This window comes from Apostichopus japonicus, chromosome 8, assembly GCF_037975245.1.
Source record: "Apostichopus japonicus isolate 1M-3 chromosome 8, ASM3797524v1, whole genome shotgun sequence".
Taxonomy (NCBI): Eukaryota; Metazoa; Echinodermata; class Holothuroidea; order Aspidochirotida; family Stichopodidae; genus Apostichopus; species Apostichopus japonicus.
This window is the reverse complement of record NC_092568.1, coordinates 7,936,798-7,960,581: the sequence shown is the minus strand read 5'-3', so window position 1 is coordinate 7,960,581 and position 23,784 is coordinate 7,936,798. Positions and strand designations below refer to the sequence as shown.

The following is a 23,784-nucleotide window of genomic DNA, read 5'->3' as shown; positions in this document are numbered from 1 at the left end:
AGGAAGTGCATTCGTCTTACCTGAGGAGTAGATTCTTCATAAATATGTTCGTACGTCGAATCATTGTTGTATTTTATGGTATTACTTCGGGCGTAGACGTTGTACTGATTGTGATAACGAGATTTGACCTTACAGTACATGTAGATCACAACTGGTATCAACAGAATCACCAAGAAGAAGAAGATCCCCAACACTGCCCTTACTGCCTTTCTGTGCATTGTACCAGGATGTGGACCTGGAAATAATGGGAAAAAACGGGGAAAAAAATGTGAAAGTATCAAATTGCTATGTTTTGGAAGATTATTAAAATGGGTTGATTACAAAGTAGATCTATACTGCATTAAATCACAAGTTTGACATTGATGTACCTCAACCAAACAATCACCAAAATATGGCAATATGGATTATCTATTATCAGAAGTTTAGATGACAACTTCATGGACTTGCCAATGTATTTTAAAAGCTGGTGGGGGTGGGGGGTGTAGGGGGAGGAGTGGGGTAAGAGGTAAGGGAAATAACTGAAAAGTAGTGAAGGGGGGAGGAATATTATGAGGATTGACAAATACTATCTTTTCAAACAACCATCTTTAGGTAATATCCAATTTTCTACTTTGTTAACAAATCAAAATCTCAGAAAAATTGTAGGACTTTTTAATTTCTTCTTATACAATCCTTTCATTTCAGAGCATGAAAAAGATATTTACCTCTTTGTAGTAACGAAACTTGAACCTTCTTGGAAATAAGAACCAACGTCCCATTATCTGCCAATCCAAAGAGTTGAATGTAGTAGACATCTGGTTTGAGTTCGTTTATGGTGAAGGTGAGAGCTGGTCCACCGATCTCCCCAGACCACACTAATTCATTCGATTCCTAGGATTTACCCAAAAAAATTAAATATTACAGCCCATGTTTTAATCATGTATCAAATGTTGACTGCATCTTACATCAATTTGAGAAACCATGATTGCATCTCTCTTTGTGGACACTGAAATAAATTATTGCATCTCACATTAACTGTTAGATATGAATGCTGTGTTCAAACTTAATGTGTGAAATGATGATTGCATCCTACATTAATATAACAAATGATGATTGCATCCCACATTAATGTAACAAATGATGATTGCATCCTACATTAATGTTACAGATGATGATTGCATCCTCCATTAATATAACAACTGATGATTGCATCCCACATTAATGTAACAAATGATGATTGCATCCCACATTAATGTAACAGATGATGATTGCATCCCACATTAATGTAACAGATGATGATTGCATCCTCCATTAATATAACAACTGATGATTGCATCCCACATTAATGTAACAAATGATGATTGCATCCCACATTAATGTAACAGATGATGATTGCATCCCACATTAATGTAACAGATGATGATTGCATCTCACATTAATGTAACAGATAATGATTGCATCTCATTTCACTGTCACTTATGAAGATTGCCATCATCTGTAGTTTAACATGCAAAATGTTGATTGCATCAAACATTAATGTGAAGAGTGATATTAGATTTGACTGTGCATCAAACTTTAATGTATAAAATGGTGCCTCCAATTACAGTCTAAAAAGGTATGATTATACTCTACTTTAATGGAAAAAGCATTACATCCAAATTTAAACTTTAGTTCTGAAAGTCTTTTCCTTTCTTTGATCAATTATTTCAAATGACCTCTCGTTTTACATTCTTACCTTATTTGTTACATTCAAAACCCAAAGTGCTATGCTTTTGGTTAATGGCAATGGAAGTGACTGCCAATGAACAGTCACTGATGTTCTTGTGACCTTTGACACCTCAAGTTCCACGGGAAGAGCTGGAACTGAAGTATCTGTGGGCAAGATTTAAGGAAGGAAGAAAAAACATACTGGATGCTGTTAGTAATCATATCTATGGTTAAAAAAATGCTATGTTAGATAAAATAGCTCTCATTCTTGATATAATTCATACATTAAAAGCATTGAAGACTCGCCCAAAACCGCGTGCCGCCCTTTGAAAAAGTTAACTTTCAGTTGCTTGCAAGTGAAGTTTTTCTCTTGTCGCTACAAAATGCAGACAGTAATGAAACCTGATACCTTGTTATCTTTTATCTATACATGAGATGTCCATCGCTGCTATGTACACTGTGCTGTGGGTATTGACCGCAGCTGTATGTGCTGACTGTACACTAGTGTCTAATTACCGACGGTATACGCAAGCTGTGTTTGTAGTTTCTGGGATCGATGGTGGTGTCTAACACTTCTGTTACACCTCATTCGAAACTACGTCAGATTACCTGCATAAGAGGTTTCTTTTTCGCGCGAGTCTTCACACCCTTTAAGTCATGAAGCTCAGACAAGTTTAGCTTTCAGCTTATGAAACACATGAAAAGCCTTTGTGCAAAACTGCAACTCTGTTTATCAAAGATGTACCATACTTTGTGACATCTCCTCCGCACCCCCTTAAAACTCCCCTCCCCACCCCTTTCCCCCTAAGTTATATTTCTTCCTGTCAATACTAAGGTATAACCTACTTCCAGATATAATATGCACTTTGAAACCAAATATGGTCCAAGTTGCTGCATCAGAAGAATAAAATGAAAAAACGTGTTCAAATTGCGTCACCGTCTGGCGCAGAGTCGATGACATACCTGGTAAGTTTGAGGTATGGACCTCCAGTTTGTTACTCTGTAAGTGAATCATGCTGTCCGTGGGATCCTGGCCCAACAGCACCACCAGCATCACCACATAGCTCCTGTCAGGTTTAAGGTTTAACAGAGTGTACTTGGGTATTTCCGGCCTGGAAGGAAGAAATACAAGCGATTCGATCAATCGGCACAGTATTTTGTGATGGGATACTGGATAAATTATTCGCTAAACATGCTGTAAGTAATAAGAAACACAATCCTCAGTTCAGCTCCCATCTCGATAGCCTGTTCCATTGCCGAGAATTCTTTGAAATGTATTTAATTTTATATTTTTATTAATGTACAATAATATGCGATATCATATTTAATAACTGACAATACACCAAACTGTCTTTTAATTCTTTCATCTTTTTTTCGTTGACGCAATTAGGACTCCCTCCACCGTTGACATTAATTATGAAATCATCAAAATCACGTTTGATGAAGTTCCACGGTAATACCTTCTTACTTTAATAACATCACTTTACACATTTGAATTAATTGTCAAATTTATTAAATGTATAAATCATTCAACATCTTTAAACGTTATCCATGCTGAACAACAGCTGTAAGCAGAAAACTATGACAAACTTTTCTAACCTTAATTTCAGGACAGTAAGCCACTGGTCCCAGCCGTATGATAAGTTACGATATTTAAGCTCAAAAAGTTGAATGTATTGGCGTTGTTTGTCGCTCAGTTTGGGCCACAAGATGGTGACGTTATTGGTTGATATGTTGACTGCCTCGATTTCCAATGTCAAGGACGAGAGCGGGAAGGACAGTGACTGAATGGATGGATGATCTGTGAAGGAACCTACAAGAAAATAAATAGAATATCTTCAAAATTCCACTTTTTGATTCGTAAAAAAAATGCTTTTTATTGGGGGGGGGGGGGGGGGTGAGGGAGATATTGTAATATATTAAAGTTAAGAAGTAATCTATTACATCATAAATATTGTTTGTACAACATGTAAATTTAAAGATACCATGCGTGTTACCACTGTGAACACATTAAACAGAGCGAACAGAAACTAACAGACAGACTAGCTCTGAATGTTGACCACACAACATCCCTCCTCTCTCCTGTTCCTTTGGTGTTCTCATGCATGCAAGCCCTTGAATCGGGTACCACACCATTTTCAAGACAGTAAAGGTGTAAGGTCTCAGATGACATGCAAATGAAGACAAACTATGAAAAGTAACTATTTTTACCGGAAGATTTGACACAAAGATACTTAGGGCTATACTATATAACTGCTTGCATACAATGATAGTGTAAAGTGCTATGCCATACAAGAAGCATGTATTAGAGTACAAGGCTTTAAATCCCTGCTTTCAAACCTATTCCCCTTGCATATCCATGTTGTGTTTTTCCCTAGGCTACTCGCAAACCCATAAATTTCTAAGGCCTAAGGAAATCACCCCATAAACATATCCTGGTGATTGATGATGAAACTAGAACACATTGACTGATTTGATTGCACATTACCTGACAGCTGGTAAACAAAAATACGCACACACACATACACACACATTTATCAAACTTGGGATATAAATCACCAAGTGACAGGGAGGAATTTTTACTCCCAGAGTCCACTGGAAGCGTTGTGTACCTATCAGTCTTTTATTTTCCCCTACAAGGCTTGAGATCCACTCTGAAAGCTTGCATATGGGGGGGCCATGTTTTGGGTCACAATTACCCATAGTTTGGGAAATGTGACTTCCAAAAACATCACATAAAAGGAGAGATGTCATTGCTGTATATGATAACTCACTATTATGCACACCTTTACACAAAGTATGATGTACTGCCTTCTCCTGCCCACACTCATCAATTAGTAAACTGTTTCCATGTAACCTTAGAGATGTTTTCATCTGAAAGAGATAAAATGTTCTTACTGTTATGGCAGACCCATTCTTTACAACAAGTATCTGCGACTTGAGTCTGTACAGCGTATGGACAGTTAGGTCTGTCTCGAGGTGAGGCGCTACAGATGTTGTAACAGCTGACTTTACCCTTACGACACGAACATCTCATGTCGCAAGAATCCCTCCACTCCATCCCATCCTCGTAGGTTTTGTCGTTATGAGAGCAACCTCCATCTGGAAAGAGAGAAATGGAGAATCACGGATGGGGATGAACAATTTTCTTGATACGTTTTTCTAATCTATTTAATCTAGTATAAAGAAAGGAATATGGTCACCCTTAAAGGAGACAGGACTATCAGAAATATGTAATGAAAGGAATAGAAGTTAAGGAGGGGGAGGGGGGGTAGGGGGTTAGAGAATGACTTGATAAAGGGTAAGGGTTATAAATGATGGGTGGTCTGAAGGCTAAGAGGATAGAGGGTCTGAAGGATGAGGGATTAGAATGTGATGCAGGGCCAGAGGATGAGGAGGAGGTATTTGGAGGATGATTGCCCTGATGATGAGGGACATGCTGGATGAGGAATCAGGAGGATGGGTGGTCTGACCAATGAGAGACCTGGAGGATGAGGGGTACGTATGGAAGCTGTGTGCTCTGAAGGATAGTGGAGGACGGATGGTGTGAAGGATGAGGGACCTGCAAGATAGGGGGGGGGGGGGTCTCAACTATGGGTGGACTGACAGTTGAAGGGCACAGAGTGTGGGTAGTCTGAAGGATAATGGTCCTAAGGATGAGGAACGAGCAGGAGGAAGAAGGGTCCGAAAATGATGAGATGCTGATAGGATATTGAACCTGAAAAGTAAAGAGCGTGGGTAGTAAAGAACCTGGACTCTAGCTAGCCAGAAAGATGAGAGAATTTGGCTGGCATCCTTACCTGCTGGAAAGCATCTCCACTGAGGACAACACTCATTCTTCACAACCACCAACTGAGGATTTTTGCACTGTTCCGAAGGTATGAGGAGCGTTGACGGGCATCTCTCTCGACAGACGGTGCGACCTGAACGACAGTGACAGAGGGCAGCACAGCCGTCTGAAAACTCCTCGTCGTGCATATAGACTTGGCTCTTAAAGGTGCACTGCTGGGCTGTACAAAAGATAACAAACAGATCACTCACATAGGGTGCCAAAAACTATTTACAAAACTATCACAAAACTCAATATATACCCCACATCTTTACGATTCATCTATCTGTGTTGCCCCCGAATTTTGGCATGCTGTGCGGAAAGTTTTCACTATGTAGTACTTTTGTGTATATTCTTAGCCTCAATTACAATTACACAGTTCACTGAGTGCCGGAAATGATTGGAAAGTGACAGTGAAATGGGTTGAAAAACTGTGACCCTTTTTTGTCTTGGAAGAAGGTTTTGGAACAATTCTAATGACCTTAAAATTGTCACAAACCAAAACATTCTGAAAGTTCTGGCAAGGTGACTAACGAGCTAATGAATAAACCATTAATGGTATCGTTGGTAACCTTATTATTGTCATGCACAGCCTTGCTTAGATTTAATGGTTAAAGATGTTCGGTTCACCAGTGCAAAGTTGTAAAATATATTGGTAATTAAATTCAGAATATAAATTAAATACCAATAATTAAATAATTAAACTAAAAAAAATTAATTTGGTAATAGGTCATCCTTATCAACAACAATGTGAACATAGATCTTTTAAGACCTTCCTATCTAGTTCAAGATGACTATTACAGCAGACTGAAATGAAACTACCATAAAATGTTTCTAGTCGTATGCAACATAACGTATGTTAACGATCTAATGTAGTATGTATGAACTAGGAGCAACACTTGTTAAATTTATTATTTTCAAATAAACACTTTTTCACCACATCTGACCTCAGATACCAACTGTCATAGTCTACTAGTACACAATTAACCCTATCTACCATTCATTCTTGTCTGTTTCATGATTCTGAGAGTGTTTGTAAGATTTTGTCATTTGACGTACCTGCATATTATAAATGACCTTCTCAGAAAAAATCAGTAGCAATATGGTATCATGCTACCTAGATTGCAAATCTGGTAAAGGTACCCGTTCCTTGACATATCTGCACCACTCACAAACACACATCTGCGTACATACGCATATATACGATCATCCTGACTTCACAACACCGTGAAAAGTCTGTTGCTAGGCAATGACCACACTCTACATTTATGAAACTGAAGGTGACCTCTGTTGTATTAGCCATTTATAAGATTGGGAGAGAGCATTTATAAACTTACGCTGCCCTTCTGTGGTGGTGACCACAATGGTGTCTGTGTTTGGTGTCGTGTGGGGCCATCTGATTGGGATGTTCTCTGGCAGACTGACCTGAATCTGAACGTAGTAGGTCGAGTCTCTTTGGAGGTTGCCAATATCGATAATAATCCTGCCCTCTATGGTTACTCCTGAAGGGAAACTCTACAAATACAAGAAAGTTAAACCAGAAAGAAAAGCTGTTTAACAAACTGCTTAATCTACCTCAAAAAAAGCCAAACTGCTTAATCTACCTCAAAAAAAGCCTTTGTAGGTAAATACATAAAAGTTAGAGGGACTGTTGTTTTCATCCAGTATGATCAGGAGTGTAAGCTCAGTGGTTAACGCCGGTACCTTTCAATCATAAGGTCCCGAGTTTGAGTGACTCCAAGATTAATGTATGTCATCCAGTTACAGAGTTGTTGACAATTCATAATCATGGACGTTAAATATGAATCTAAGAGACTGACTTTGGTCAGCTTGCGGCTTTGATAAGCCAATGATGGCTGCTTCGCAAGTTCCTGCTTGCAGGAGGATCTAAATCCATCTTTGCTAAATCCTGAAAATATTTTTCACTGTAATATTATTTACTTCACACAAATTTTTTAGTAATGAAATATGATGTCATATTTCTCACCATGAGCAGGTATGGGCAATAAATGGCCCGACACCATCACCATCCATCAAACTGGGAGAACGGAATTCTAACCAATAAGATTATACTGTCCATTGCCAGTACAAGGTTTCAATGAGAGGGCTAAAACTTTTGATCAAACAATTTCTGGTCAAAATTAAAGTTGTAAATTGCATTGGAACTGTTTACTACACTTTACTACAGAAAATTCTCCAGAAAAGATAAAATTGGGCATATATGTTAAGTTTTCAACTCCAAACCATTGAAATGAAATAATAAATGATCACAGAATCCAGAGGGCACAATAAAATAAGGTCTGTATTGGATTGAAGGGAAAAAAGCTCCCTAATGAAGGGTAAATACATAGACACAGGATTAGAATTTCACAATTTGAGCCACAGGCAAAAACATGCCAGTGCTTATAAAATCTACTGGCTGAAATCAAGTCTTCACCAGCATTTTCCAGAATTAGAACCATGCACTAGTTACTGTACAGGCTTTGCATGGCTAACCTGCTGTGTTTATTCAAGTTTATGTTCATGTTTGCTGGCAGAATATTGCCAGTGCAATATGTTTCATCTACTGGCAAATGGCAAAATTCATCCACTGCGAATTTGCCATTAAATAACCCAAACTTTGAGGCCAGAGACATCTTGGTTTATAGATTAATGGACATATATCCACATGCTTGTAAATGGTAGAAAGGTATGGCCAAAGTGATGCAGATCACTTACATACCAACTCAAAACACCTTCGGCTTCAAAACAGGGTTAAAGACCAACATCTTGTCAACACTTCCCTTAAAACTCTGAAGCACAAAGGCATGGAGGAGTGTTAGCCACCCGACCAATACTGTCATGACTTGCAAGAGTTTTATAGCAGTGCTCTATGAGAGCCAAGCTACTATTTCTCTGATAACCATGACAATCAGAGCTCTCTGGAGAAATAGCAACAAAATTTCTGATCTTGTCAACTTCAGAATAATTGACAAGTAACATATATCTTTTACTAGCACAAATATTTCCTCCTGAAAATTGTCCACATGGCAGTAGACAAGAGATGGTGACATTAAACGATACCAAGATTGCAAATCATAGACGGAAACTAATGTCCAGTGTAAACACAGGGTATGATAGCATCCAGCTGGTGATTTAAAATTCAAATGATGCATTATCTTTTATTATTATTACCTGTTTGAGCTTTTCCCATTGGCTGACTTCGTTGTCTCCCGATGCTCTGTTAGTGTAATGAATTATGTATCCATTGGATACCGAGACCAGATCGGGATTTTGTGGTGGAGAGAAAGCTACCGTAATGGACGTTGCATTGAAGGCGTAAAGCGATACGTCTCGTACGACATTTGGACTTTCTGGAAGCAGAAATGGAAATGATGTAAGCTGTCATTATATGCTAATTCTAGATTTCAGGAATTAAAGAACATAGGGCTATATTAATGATATTCAGACATTTTTCAAGAACTTCAACTTGTTTATATACCAATGAGTAATTATAATATTCTCTGCCATTTTTATTACTTTTCTAATTAAATATTGTCCTTACATGTTGTGATATGCCTGTCTCATTATGATGAATAGTACCTTCTGAATAAAACGTATTGCATCATCCAAAGATCAAATTCTATTGGCGCCTAAAATGTTTTAGTCTCCTAAACTTGCTCAAATGGTTTCAACTCTGATTGTCATCTCATCTGGTCACACTTCTGTTTTATTCATCCGTTCACAAAACTGATTAATCAGCCTGTCATCGTTGCCCATCTGTTGTAGATATAAACGTTTTCTCTGATTCTGTCATTTTGCCTCTGAATATAAGAACCTACTATATGATAGAAAAGTCACAAACTCCCCCCCCCCCCCACCCCCCACCCCCACCAACCCATCTCCCACACTTTTGCCTATCTTGAAAGGTTATTTTTCTGCAGTTTATTATAATCATGAGCTTTTTTTTTCTCTCTCTGAAAATTGCTAAATGTTTCAAAAAAGGACCTTCCCTGAGAGTTGTTTCACCTTTCACAATTGAGCAAACTTTGATTAAAAATAGTGATGGTCTTTTATTTATGTCAATACCTTTTATCTGAATGCTTTAAAGGTCATCAGCGTTGACCCCAAATATGCTAGAATGTCCAATAATGGTCACCCATTTTCAGACTTCCATAAGCATCTTACTGTCACCCACCAAGCGGTTTCCCCTTTTTTGATATTAATCTAATTTGATCATTTTGCAATTGCTTGAGAATACTTTTGGAATTCCTTTTTTTCAAAACTTTAGCAAGTTTTCACCACTCTACCAAAATAGGGGCAATACTGGCAAAACTTTAAGCTCCTTTAACGGAAAATAAATACACCATTATATCTTTCTTGGGAGTGATAAGCCCCTCTAGTAAGTTTAGAAGATCACCTCAAGGATGGGATCATGGGTTTTGTTTTCTTTATAGCACAATCTACAAAACAGCAACAATGCTTCACTATACGGTTCCTTCTGCTATAACCATTGTGGTTAAACCTGTGACGCACCTTCTTCTAGATCATGACAGGCGATGACCTTACAGCAGTCACCCTCCCTCAGCTTTGTCACTACAGGGTGAGGACAGAGTGGGGTGGGCAGGGGCAACGACGGTTCCACGCAGTACGGTATGCATTCCAACAGTCCGTGGTCGCACCTGCACACGGTTTCGCAACCGTCGTCGTATTCCTGACCGTGTGCCAAGGTGATATTTTCATGCTCTCCGGCTATGATGCAAGAATCCCTCTCTGCAAGTTTAAACGAATTTGACCATCATGTCTCCCACTGAGTCGAACAATAGGTATAGTGACAACAAATAAAAGCAAACGGACAAAATTGTTAAACAGACCCAGGCACCCAAGAAATATTTTTGTAGCTAATTTCCCCTCAATTATAAGAATTATTACACCATGTAAAGAAATATGTCAAGGCACTTTGGGTGAAAACAAGCCAGATGGAAAGTTGTATTGCCTTATGTAAGCTGGTTGTTTGTTTCTCAAATGAAAGTGAATATTTGAAACGAATATTGTAGATCAACAATACATGCTTCAAATTTCATACTTTTGGGTGTGAAAAAATTTTGATATTAGCTTCTCCTGCATCAAATAATAAAAATGTCTTCTTGACTCCATCTTGGACGTAAGACATGATTGATTATGACAATGTCTGAGTCTAGACTGAAAACAAACACACAGTGTTGCTATGGTAACAGATATTGTACCAAAAAAAGTAAATAAAAGTATAAAACAGTCAAGCTTTACAGATACACAATTTACACAACTGAACGCCCTGGTAGTTTTCCAGATGTTGAACTGTTCCAATCTTCCATATCTTACTACATATTGACATCGTGTGACCCGAATCTGATGTATGAGCACGCAAGCGTGAACTTGGCTGGCAAAATTACATCTAGACAGTTGGAAATAACACTCACCATCACTTACAATTCCGACTGGATGCGCTTAAGTTATGGTCTTGATTTTTTCGTGTTATGAAATCCATCTTGTAAGAGTGTATTATAAAGCATGGAAGCAAATTCATGGTCCTATGTGCAACTTATTAAATGTCTCCCTCCATGCATAACATGATGTATGTTAGATTTATGTGGATAGAGTCACAACGGATGCCTCTCGAAAACAATATTGAAATTGGTGTGTAGGCCTATGTTAAAATAATGTTTTTTAAGTTTACTCTGTACAGTTTTAGTCTTGGTAAAACTTTCATTGTTATTTAGTGCTTAGTTTATCCCATGCTGTGACAACAGCATTTGAAAACCATGTAAGATATACCCTGTTGGAACAAAGTGAGGGTGGGTGGCCTGGGGTATTTGTCTTACTCCATATATCATTCACTACCTGACAATGTTAAAAATTGGCTAAGGCAAAGCTTTTACGGTCGATGCTGAGAAGAAATTTAGCATCGCCAAATTTTCCAACGCTTTCCCAAAGTGGAGTCACTAAAAAGGTTAATTTATCACAAATGTATTTAATATTATACTAGATGAGTCATAACTGGTGACATTACTGAAACTTGTTTTTCCAAGCTTTGTCTCAGTTCAGGGAGTCTCTGGGGATTGGGTCCCAGGGCGGGGGGGGGGGGGGATAAGTGGCAGGGCATTGAGTGGAGGATACAATAGGAAACCCTTTCATCGTAGACCTTTCATCGGTTCATCGTAGACCGCAATGATCTCTAAAAAGTCTCCATGAAATGTGATCATGTTTTTACCTTCTTCGCATTCCCACTGCCAGCAGCACTCTCCTGGTATGTGCACCTTTCTTGGGTTGGCACAGTTATGGAGGTAGGGTACCTCGTAGGGTGGGCAGCGGGGTACGCAGGTTACCTCGCTCTGTAGACACTGACATCTCATACTGCAACCCAGATCAAAGTACTCGCCATCTTCATAAGTATTACCATTAATTTCACAGGAATTGACTGAAAAAAAGAAGATTTAAAAAAAATTCGAGTCGGGTCGAAAGGACAGTTAACTTTTTCTTAAAAATAAGGATATCTTAAGAAGAGAAAAAAGATATCTTAAAATAAAAATCTAGATGAACTCTGCCCCTCTTTTTTTATGTGATCATGAATGACCACGTATGTACTTGGTAAAACAGTTTGTTTGTGTATGCAGTGTAGCAACGCTATTACCCCCACTTTCACTTACGAACAGAAGGAAGACTTAGCTTGTTGCAATTCATCTCGAGGAATATCCTTCAAATGTATTTTAGATCCTCCTGCAAGCAGGAACTCGCGAAGAAGCCATCATTGGCTTATCAAAGCCGCAAGCTGACCAAAGTCAGTCTCTTAGATTCATATTTAACGTCCATGATCATGAATAGTCAACAATCTGTAACTGGACGACATACATTAATCTTGGAGTGACTCGAACTCGGGACCTTATGATTGAAAGGCACCAGCATTAACCACTGAGCTATGTTCCTAAACAATAACCAATATTTAATTAGCCTATATAGTCTACTACACAGGCCAATCTCATTTGTGCTCATCAACTGTAATTAGTAATTACCAACTAAATTTATCTGCTCAGGGAAGAACAAAGAAAGTGTATTTACAAAATTTTGCACTAATTTCTCAAAGGAATCAGGTGCAATGTGGGATATGTGTGTGTAACTCATTATTTCAAATATCAAGGAATGGCTCTTTGACAGACGTGTTTGCTCAATTTAAGTGCCTGCTTCTTCCTCTTTGCGATTAAATTTTGATTAAATTTGAGATTAAATCGCACGGCAAGTCATTTAGATATGATACAATAATAGATATATATATATTATTTGAAAATTGGAGCAGAGTTTCTCTAAAAAATACATATCAGGTGAAGTCCATTAACTGTTCACAAGTTTCATCAAGTTACCTGGGGCAGGGCATGACCAGTAAGGACAACATTCGCCCTCTTTGGGAGAGTTCAAGACTGGACTTGGGCATGTGGACTCGTCTGGTATCATGGTACCTGGATCAGGACAGCGGGAAGAACAGAACTCTTGTCCGTTGTCGCAGTAGCAGAGTTCGTTGCACCCATAGTAGTAAGTATCACCATGTTCATGGACTTCTTCACCTTCTCTTTGACAACTCGCTGAAAAATTATTAAAAATAATAATAATTTGTATCAATAAAGTTTAACAAGCAATGAGGTATCAGGGAAATGCTTCATTTAACAATCTTCCATAAATATTCCGTTGCTATAGTGATATGAAGTGCATAGGATTGTGTCCTATGCCACCAAATTTGATCAACAATTAAATGCAATTTCTGGAAGACTAAAAATTTTATTACTCTTTTAAATACTTGTTGATCATAATTTGATAAATGTTCTATTGTTGATAAGCTTAAATACAACTGCAAAAAAGAACAATTTTATGTTTCGCTCTGGGAGGTAAACATGAAATGTATGCTCCTCTACATAGAAGAAGACTTGAGAAAGTCTAAGAATGGCATCACATAGCAACATCTTATTGATAATTTGACTGTATTTATATGTAATATTCATTCCATTTTTTTACTCTCTTTAAGCAATAAAGGCAAGGTTTGCTAATTTTTGGTTTCAGTTTCTTTGGCAGGTATTGACAAAGTAGTCTCTAAACATAATGGGCTGCCATTATTGCAAAAACAAAAAGAAGCTAAATCTCATCAAAAATATTATATATATATTTACATATATTGCTAAATCAAACAATTATACGAAACCAAAGCAACCTCTCTCCTTTTTGAATTGGCAACATTCTTTCTGATATGGCAACATTCATGTTGATTTTTGTATGTTCCTTTTGGTTCGGTAAAATTGACTTTTTAGTTTTAAGCTAATAATCTCATTAAAACGGATTTGTTGGCAATCCCAATATCTACTTGACTGTGTTTTGCTGTTTAATTGGGACAGCTTTGTTCCTCCCTTCTATTTTGATCTTGATTTCAAGTTCAACACTTCATTTCAGTTTGCATCAGTTGAATAAGTAGTATATAGTTACAAATTACAATGTTTGACAAGATACATCGATTTAGCATTTTTGTTATATATTTTTTGGCAGTGATGGCCGCCCATACTAACATGACTTTTAAGCCATGGTATTGGCCAAAACAGAATAACTTTCAAATTCCACATTCACATTTCAGTAACAAGATCTCTTGAAAACAAACTCTCCATCTGTCAGGAAGAAATCCTGATCAACCTTAATACCTGGATTTCAAGTTCAGTGGTATGTCATAATTTTACCCACAGGATGCAGGAGCTTTTAAATCTAGGTTAATAGAACACGTGAAGATGTGGTAAATCTGGTTAGAAGTTTATAAGACTTGTGGTACACCAGTAACTTTCAACTTTATTTATAAATTCTCTAGGTACACATTATATCTCATGGATGTTGGTATGAAACAAATCATGTTTCCTCTCATTTACCGACTTAATTTACTAATTTTACTTGTCAGTAGCTAATAGCGGGAGATGTGGTAGGTGGGGGGGGGGAGGGGCATGTCTGTAGTCTCGCCTACATTCTGACTGATGTTGCAGATAGTACCTTTCCTACCCAATCGTCAGTCAAAACTCCTACTAACCAGAGGATTCTATCCTTTTCGCTTCCCTCACATAAAGTCTACAGACGTTCTACTTTATTCCGGACAAAAGCACAAAACCATATTCACCAAATGAAATACAAGCCAAAAACTTATTTGCGCCTCTTTCAAGCTGTAACCTTTACCTCATTGCTGGATGCAGTTCATTTACAAAAGCGATATCCCCCATTCTGTTTTACCTGAATCAATTTATAGAACAGCCCCTGGTTATCTCCCAATCTCTGATTGGTCGGGCGTTAATCACGGTAACATTAGACTACGCACAACTGCGATTAGAGAGTATCCCAGGACAGGTGAATGCAGAAACCAGCATGGTGCAACTTTCAGGGAAAACTCTCTGACCTTTAAAAATAATTTGGTGTGGTGTGGTTATGCTCCACCGTGCTAAAGTCATACAAAATTTTGATCAGCGTGCATTTTCCCAATGGCTGTATCAGCTACTGAGATGGAATATGTAACAACATACACAACTTTGTCTGTTGTGGGATTGGTCGTACCAAACTGCAGACAAGTTAATCTAAACATTTATAAACTTTCCATAAATTTTCATTGGATAAAAAAGTTGAAATCTCATGTGAAGGAAGTCAAGGCAAAGGCTTACTATTGGTTCATACTTTCAGTATAGGTGGACAAACAAACACGGGCTGGTGATGCACCACACAAACACAATACAGCAGATTAACATGGAAGGAAAATTTGAAATAGTAATTTTGGAACAGATTTTCAACCAAAAAAAGGTGGGAGCGACATTTTTAAAATATCTTGTAGCTTCAAGTATCAATATTTTTTAAATAACACAACATGAAGTGGAGTGTTAGCTCAGTGGTTAATGCCGGTGCCTTCCAATCATAAGGTCCCCGGTTCGAGTCACTCCAAGATTAATGTATGTCGTCCTGTTACAGAGATGTTGACAATTGTCAATTCATAATCATGGACGTTAAATATGAATGTAAGAGACTGATTTAGGTCAGCTTGCGGCTTTGATAAGCCAATCAGGCTTCTTCGCGAGTTCCTGCTTGCAGGAGGATCTAATATACACACATACAAACATGCCCGATAGCTCTTCATATCAACAATTTTAAACAATACAACAAGCCATGTTGCCCAAAGGATAACAATACATGTCTAGATAAAGAAAGAGAAGAGACTTGTTTGTATCAGATGTCGGAATGTAATAGCAAATTCCCTCCCCCCCCCCCAAAATGCAGGCAGTGAATCAATAATCTGTTCAAAGTAACTCAGGAGAGATCATGTGGCCTTTGTTTATATCTTGGAAGCTGTTGTTATGATTTCCAAACTTTGCTAGTTTCTATATTCACTCTACTCAAGGAAAAGAAGTTATGAGCAATGAGGAGAAGGAGGGGGACGGAAGGGAGATGGATACGTAGTCATCAACTATAAAGCCAACCCCCCCCCCTCTCTCTATTTTGTTGTCATCTACATAGTCTAAAATTGTTAGCATGTTAAAGAAAACCTGCTACAAGCTTAGTATAAAATATGGCATTTGCTAGAGGTTTGATTCCTACAAACCATCCCCATTTCAGGGGTCAAAGTTGGCCATGATTCTTAGCTATCAGTTAGTACAATCCCTCCAAAATTTATGCGTGTATTGAAAATAAAGCATTGTTAGATTACCATTGTTCAGGTTGGATATTAGAAGCAAATTTGTGGAAATTCCAAAGTCCTATAATAGTACCAAAAAAAAACAACAAAAAAGATTGATTTGAATTCAACTTATAGATGAAATTTGTTCTTATATATAGGCTACCTAAGGAGTGTTAGCTCAGTGGTTAACTCTGGTGCCTTCCAATCATAAGGTCCCGAGTTCGAGTCACTCCAAGATTAATGTATGTAGTCCAGTTACAGAGTTGTTGAAAATTGACAATTCATAATCATGGACGTCAAATATGAATCTAAGAGACTGACTTCGGTCTGCTTGCGGCTTTGATAAGCCAATGATGGCTTCTTCGCGAGTTCCTGCTTGAAGGAGGATCTAAAATACATATATACATACACACATACATACACACATACATACATACATACAATTCAACTGCATAGATGAAATTTGTTCTTTTATATAGGCTATACCTGGATTAAACGGGTTGTTCGGTCCTTCCACGCAGCGGATCACCGAACAACACTCGGGATCGTCGGGATGTGGTACCTCCTTACAGTTGATTGGGTTCACCATGGTGTCAGGTCCAGGTGGGCAACCTCTGGGTCTACAAATCCAGCTACCCAGCAGGCACTCACAAGCAGAGTCACAATTCTGTACGACGATATGACCTTCATCGAAATGTTGGCCGTCTTGCTCACATCCACCAGACGGTGCTGAAAAAGTAAAAATCGAATTACCACTTATTTATTCCAAGAGGAATCTACATCATTGAACTCATTATAGAGTAGACTATAATATATAAACACCATTGAAAAGGAAAGTACCATTGTCTTCTAGATATTTGGGGAATTTTTCTAATTAAAAATTAAAGTATACTGAGGTCATGTCATTGCACCCCCCCAAAAAACTCAGGAATGTATTAATACAACATCTGTTATCAAACTGTACCCTAATATCTGAAAATGGTAAAACATAGTAAATCTACAGATAACCAGACAATACTGACACATAATTCAAATATTCAAGGTGTAAAATGATCATTGCGTGGTCTTGTTTCATTACTAAAAAACGTAACATTTAAGAATACATAGGACTGTTTCACTTTAGTAACTAGTTCAATGTACTTAACAACATTATATAGTATTTGACCTTGTACATAAAGATGCAAACAGCTGGCAAATTTCCTTAATATCATCAGTTCATGATGATAGCAACCCGCACCCTTTCTCTTCGCCTCAAACCACCCTCCCCTCCCCCTACCACACAGACTTATGGGCAAACCACATTTTGCTTAGAACTACCTCTGCAATTTGATATTGATCTCAAATAATTATAATAACAAATTTGATAGAAAGCTTTTTGTGGAAATGTATTTCTTGCATAATGACATTAATGTAAAGTGAATTCAGCTCTATTACTTGCATCTAGGGATAGTAGTTTAAAGTAAGAACCTTGTGTCTTATTTATTTTACCTGGCATGCCAGTTCTATGCAAGGCAACCTCTGAGAGAGGCCCTTCTAACATGATCCCTCCTTCTCCTGGTATTCTGTAGCTTATTCTGAAGTAGTAGTCTGTGTTGGGTTCAAGATTCCTCACTGAGGCTACCGTGCCATTTCCAACCTTGCAAGGAAAGAAAATCATGCAACGTTTAGATTCATCATTGCTTATTAGCTTGCTGTATTGAGTTCTATTTAAACCTAACAACGAAGAAAGAACTTTCTCGTGAAACCATTTCCAGAGATTCTCTTATTCAATTTCAACTTTGTTATTATTATTTGTTTAACCATAAATATGTTAGACAGCTTCAAAAAATTTCATAATTTCATGATTTGTCATTAATTTTGGTCAACTTACAGAGGTTTACTTATTCTGCGATGAAATCATTTAGCCCTTCTTCATTCTGAGCACAGCTTAAATTATAGTATTGAATGATATGTAGAGGTGCAATAAATGCATGACACCTAAGTTGTAATTCGGTTTCAATTTCAAATTTGTGTGGTAAAGGCAAGTAATGAAAAGCAACATTGCTGCACATTCTACAACTTCCCAGATAAGACTAGACCTAATGTTGTTTATTGAATGAAATTATGCCATTCAAATGTGCTTAATGAAGCTATCTGGGCATTTGGATAGAAGCTTCAGAAAATGTTATCATCACGGACTGAATCAATGGTGTCACTATACACAGACCTTTGCAGTGATTATTATCAATGTTATTGTTAAGCTAGGATATCAGGCATGTAGGCCTACAGTATTTGTACTAACTTGTATTGTAGTACTTTGTAGTTGTAGATCAATGTGGTTGTTAGTTGTTACTTGCTAAAAACCTCTGACGGAGACTAGTTCAACTTATGCAGTTACATTAATATTATGTGTTATTCAAGAAATATAAAAGAGCTGATCAAATTTTAGAAACCAAGAAAGATACATTTGAGAATCAAAGCTGGTATAATTAAAACCGTTACTTCAGTGGCATTACATTGCCTACGGCTACAGTAGGTCTTGCTTTAGACTAACGTTACGTCAGGTAGACTAGGCTTTAGCCTAGTCCTAATTAACGTAAGGCCGCGACACCCCTGAAGCTATCAAGAACAATAAACATGTACGATTCCTTGGTGAACTGTTATCTAAATCTCAGCTGCAACAAATATCAGTCCTAGGGGTTTTGGTCGAGGATGAGAAAGACATACACAACATTCCTAATGAAGCATTGAACTTCCATTAACCAATCAGTTGACAATGGCTCGGTGACGTAATTTTATAGTAGGATGCATAGCCGTGTTAGAATAGTTGTAACTTGATCAAACGTTTCCGGGAGTTCATAGCTTGTACACGCGTATTCTTCACAGTAGAGAAAAGCGCATTAGTCCTAAACCCAGGCGGGACATATTTATTAATAAATATAAACAAAATACCAAGTTAATCAAAATGAGCCTTACTAGCCTGGAGCTAAACAACTTCAGCTGTTCTAAATTGTTAACCTCAGAGTAACAGAGCAACGTGCAAAAATTAAGTATTCCAACAAGGTAATTGAAATCAGCGTTCAATACAAGTAGAGCGTTTTCCCTGATTTGAAATGTTGTAAAGTACAATACTATTTCTGCTCCAGAAAAGAGAGCCCAACTGCTGCTCGATAGCAAGGGATTTTTTTTTTTCGGGCAAAGCCTAAGAAACACCTATCGGGATTCTAAACACGCACGATGGAATTTCATGGCCTATACGTCGTTCTCCTTTTTAACATTAGTATCTACAGAGGCCTATAGGGGATGTTTCTGACAAGAGTGGCGGGGATGGGGGGGGGGTAAACTGTTATTAGCAGGGGATCCAGGGGATACCCAATGGGCTTAGTATCCGGGAGCTGCAGCAGTTTCATTTATTTCTTGCATCTCATTTTTTTTAGAAGGATGATCACCTCCATGCCCCCGGTTTCTACGCCCCTGGAAAGTAACGATTTCAGAGAGGCGGGTTAGTTTGGTTTCCTCAAGAATAGATAACTAACGAAAACTTGGCTAGTGTTAGACTGTTTTATGTTTCTCATAACACCTCCACCAAGCAAACACAGATAAACAAATTAACTTCTTATTTGATTTAATGACGTATCTAATACATTATAGTGACCCTTTAAAATGGAAAATAAAAATATTTATATGTTCTTCTCTTCTCACGTAAAGTAAGTATTAATATCCAATTGTACCTGATTTTATAGCTTTTATTCTAAAATACAGTTTCAGTTTCGTCTGCACTCGTAAACTTTTTGAGCCAATATGCCGGAGGGAAAGAAAAACTCGTAAATCATTCCTACACGTGTCGTTCGACGTTTTACAACCTAATTTTTTGGTTTACTTTTCAAATGGTCTGTACAATCTCTGCTTAAATTGTTAAAGTCCTCGTTACTAACCAGTTTTTTGCACATATTTGGAAGAAGTTTTAAACAACATTTTGACCTTCTTTGATATATAGGTCTACGCGAATTCTTTTCTCCAGTAAGGATTTAAAACCAGAACTGACCGCAGTGACGTGTCCGTGGCTATTAGTGGCCAAAAAACGTGGCACCACAAACGAAAAAATAGGGCTGTTTAAAATGAGCATGGCCCGTTCAATTTAAATATCAGTGCAATTAACGCTGGAGGAGGGAGGAGGGAGCAGGGAGGAGGGAGGAGCAGGAGCAGAGGCAGGGGGAGGGGAGAGAGGAGGTCCATTACCCGGGACATACAGTACTGGCACCAGGTGCAAACATACACGAAAATCACGTGACATCGGACCAAGTCTTTGATCGAACGTGACGGACCACGGCAGACACGTGACGTCATGAAGGGCTGCGATTGAAGGACTGCAACTACCGTCCTGCCTCCAAGTCCCACCTTCCCAATATTGCAAGACGACAATACTAATCGCTAACAGCAGTTCATTCAGTTGCCTTCGTGACATGTTGAGTGCGGTGTGGAGTTGGACCAATTGAACGCATATTAAATTTGCAGGTTACACTATAGCAACCACTGTGGTGACCCTCATATAGTGTGCGTCTATTTAGATTTAATTCTCGGGGCATTTTGGAAAGTTAGGAATTCTATAGTATATATACATAGTTCTAGATTAAGAACTCTGGTAACGGGAAATCTATTGTACTTGTACTCGAACTCTACTAAGAGGAAATCTATTGTACTTGTACTCATGTTGTTGTACCCGTCGTATATAAGTCTATAGTATAGTTGATTTAGTTTAGTTTTCAAACAACTATACTGTCATGACCCTCTATCGTGTACGCTCAGTGACGTCGACAGCCTCGTCGCCCCCCCCCCCCTTGAAGTCTCCATATACGAGAATGAATAATTATTTAATTCTATCTCCCCTAGGCCCCCAAATTGACCATGAACCTGGCTGTATACCCGACACCCGGTGTACCCCCTCCCGTAATAATATCTCTGATATATAGCTCTGCATATATATATACATGAACTCACGTGCCAATGTACACATAACTTATAACACCATAAGAATAGGCAGCAATCTTTCTGAAGTATCTATAAATTAAAGGGGAGGTTAATTTGATTAAATAAATCAAGTGAAGGTGAAACTGGAATTCAAAGGACAGGCGTAAATGTGAGTCTATCATAAACGATGTCATAAGAATATAAGGCAATAGTCATATATCATTGAATATACTGCCATGCGCGCTCTGTGACTCCGTCCGTCAGGCCTCTCTCAACGATACCAGTTATGGTAGGTCGTGAATTGCATGTTTGCCTTACATATACAGAAAGAGGTATATAAAATCACAACTTTCTCGAAAATCCATCCCGTTGGCAGTTTTTGGCGCGACATGGGGTGACCGTTTGGAGTAGAAAGTGAGTAAGTTACCCGCTGTGTCTGCAACGGTATATTCATCGTTAAATCACGAATTTAGCCACGAAAGTAGAGTAATGATACAATGACGAATAAAGGAGGGCTGTTGGAACCGTCAACTGAGCTGAAACCCGGTCGAAATATTAGCAATAAATATGAGGATAGATCGATACCGTATCGAGTTAGGCGTGGCTGTATCAGGGAACAGCTCCCTGGTTGGGGTTTATAGGTCAACGGTACTCCAGCTTCCCCCCCCCCCCCCTCCCGTCATCCCCCGAAAGAAAAATAAATTGTTAAGCTATATTTTCTGGCAATTGACCAAGTTTACTCAGTGTTCCTCGAAATGATATTAATCATGCTAGGGCAGCCTGTAAAATATTTTCACCTGATAACATTAAAGGAGAGACCACATTCATTCAAGCCCATGCAGCCACGGTTTGGGCTTAGGTGATCATTTTTTTATATTTTTGGCACGTCTAGACTCCAGGATATATGGCACTCACGGACTCTCTCTGTCGAGGACAGAAATTCGTTTCAATTTCCATTTTGGTGGGTATCGGGGGAGATACTAAGACCTGTGCTACATACATGGACAGTATTTAAGACCTATGAAAATGTATAAAATCATCTGGTCTTTTAGAAGGACGACAGAGTAAAGATAGAGTTCAACTGGATAATTCGATGAATAATTAATGGGTGCTACAAAGTAATTGCGGCTCGTCTGATTTACAGACAAGCAAGTTTAATAAATCAATACTATCCGCTAGCTTCGCCGACTTCCTCCGTATATATACATAGCGCCGACCATTTATTACAAAATCAGCAGCTTTAATATATTTACGTCTCCAGATATAGCGAAACATACCGGCAAGTTGCGATGAAGAACAGACTATGACAATGTCAATGCAGCATCTCGCGGGCGGGCTGGCAGTGAATTTACGATTTGTGTATCAGGGAGAGCTCATTAGTGTGACGTTATTCAAATTCTTTCTCCCTCATAATGTAATCAGATGGGATATTTCGTCGTTAAAGGGTTCGTCTAAAGTTCAATGCTAAAATTGGTATCTTGTATTACAAGGTAACGGATATTTATAGTATAACCCCCGCACTTTGGGCTGTTTCGGTTTTCAAGGCAATAAATATGAAGAAAATATAAAGACAATAAAATATTATTATTATAAAATATTAAATAATTTGTTACATGGTTAGGAAGGGTTCCGTTGGAAACAGGACACAACGACAGAGGCCATTGAAATGTTTTGGGCAGTCTGGACACAGTATATCCGTGACGTCATAACCATGTTCGTCCCGTCAAATTATCCCTCTTTTTGTTGGGGGGGGGGGAATGAGTTTATTTGTTACTGACATTTTCTCTCATCCTGTATATGTAGGCTTTATGCTAAGGTGATGTGTCGTTTTGCCATTTCCGGGTTACTGATGATTAATATATAACCTCTGGACAATTTTTTGAAAACGTTTCTCTCAATTGCGTGTTTTTGATCGTTACTGAACCTTTAAAGCACTTTCCTTGAATACCACGAATGAGTGAAATCCGTGATGGTCAAGGAAATATCGAGAATACAAACATCGATGTAAGTGATCGTCCATCAGGGGCACACATTGAGTGTGTCAATCATGAATGTTGTGGTTGTGGTTATGCCAACGGCTATATGATCTACCATACTTCAAGGAATGCTTGCCACATCAGCCATTATATACAGAAATGCAACCAATTATGACAAAGTTCGGTTCAAGCTTTGCCTGCTTATATATCCTGTGCTTAATACCATAACAACTCCCTGATACCACAAACAATTTCACCACTGCATTGCCGACGGAAGGAAATCAAATATGCGATATACGGGGTAAACTCATGCTTGTATAAACATGGAAGGGTGTTACCTATAGGTATGTATAGGCTGCTGATCTGCTATAATATAGGCCTATGCTCTCGTAAAGACTTTGTCACTGTGGCCAAATACTTATGCGGCAAATTGCTGCGACGTTTGCTTGTATTTATTTTGACGTTGCAAGGAACGCTACAAAGCAGTGAATGCATATATCGTTATTATAACGTCATTTGAAGCACTGATGCCGAAAGAACGTCGATATTCACACTTGTCGGTTTTTGAATACTACTATGATACTACTATGATATAAGATTTCATGACGTTAGAAAAGCGTTATTGTAACGTTGTCATAGGGACATCTAAAAAAGTTTAT

At 38.3% G+C, this 23,784-nt stretch overlaps 1 protein-coding gene across 4 annotated transcripts in view; it reads right to left on the bottom strand.

Moving 5' to 3' along the window:
• LOC139970789 (kielin/chordin-like protein) overlaps positions 1-23,784 on the bottom strand; it is a 43,861-nt gene that overhangs the window by 4,867 nt on the left and 15,210 nt on the right. The window contains exons 1-15 of one of the 4 annotated variants that reach the window (XM_071976782.1): positions 18,684-18,949; positions 17,691-17,838; positions 16,689-16,931; positions 12,889-13,107; positions 11,745-11,951; positions 10,031-10,267; positions 8,690-8,868; positions 6,853-7,030; positions 5,487-5,696; positions 4,585-4,788; positions 3,286-3,499; positions 2,650-2,798; positions 1,715-1,851; positions 705-870; positions 21-235 (exon numbers count right to left, since the gene is read on the bottom strand). In XM_071976782.1, coding sequence (XP_071832883.1) covers positions 21-235; positions 705-870; positions 1,715-1,851; positions 2,650-2,798; positions 3,286-3,499; positions 4,585-4,788; positions 5,487-5,696; positions 6,853-7,030; positions 8,690-8,868; positions 10,031-10,267; positions 11,745-11,951; positions 12,889-13,107; positions 16,689-16,931; positions 17,691-17,742 — 2,610 coding nt within the window. In that variant the 5' untranslated portion in view covers positions 17,743-17,838; positions 18,684-18,949. Of the gene's footprint in view, positions 1-20; positions 236-704; positions 871-1,714; positions 1,852-2,649; positions 2,799-3,285; positions 3,500-4,584; positions 4,789-5,486; positions 5,697-6,852; positions 7,031-8,689; positions 8,869-10,030; positions 10,268-11,744; positions 11,952-12,888; positions 13,108-16,688; positions 16,932-17,690; positions 17,839-18,683; positions 18,950-23,784 lie in introns of those variants that run through there. The other 3 variants (XM_071976783.1, XM_071976784.1, XM_071976781.1) reach the window with 3 other exon arrangements.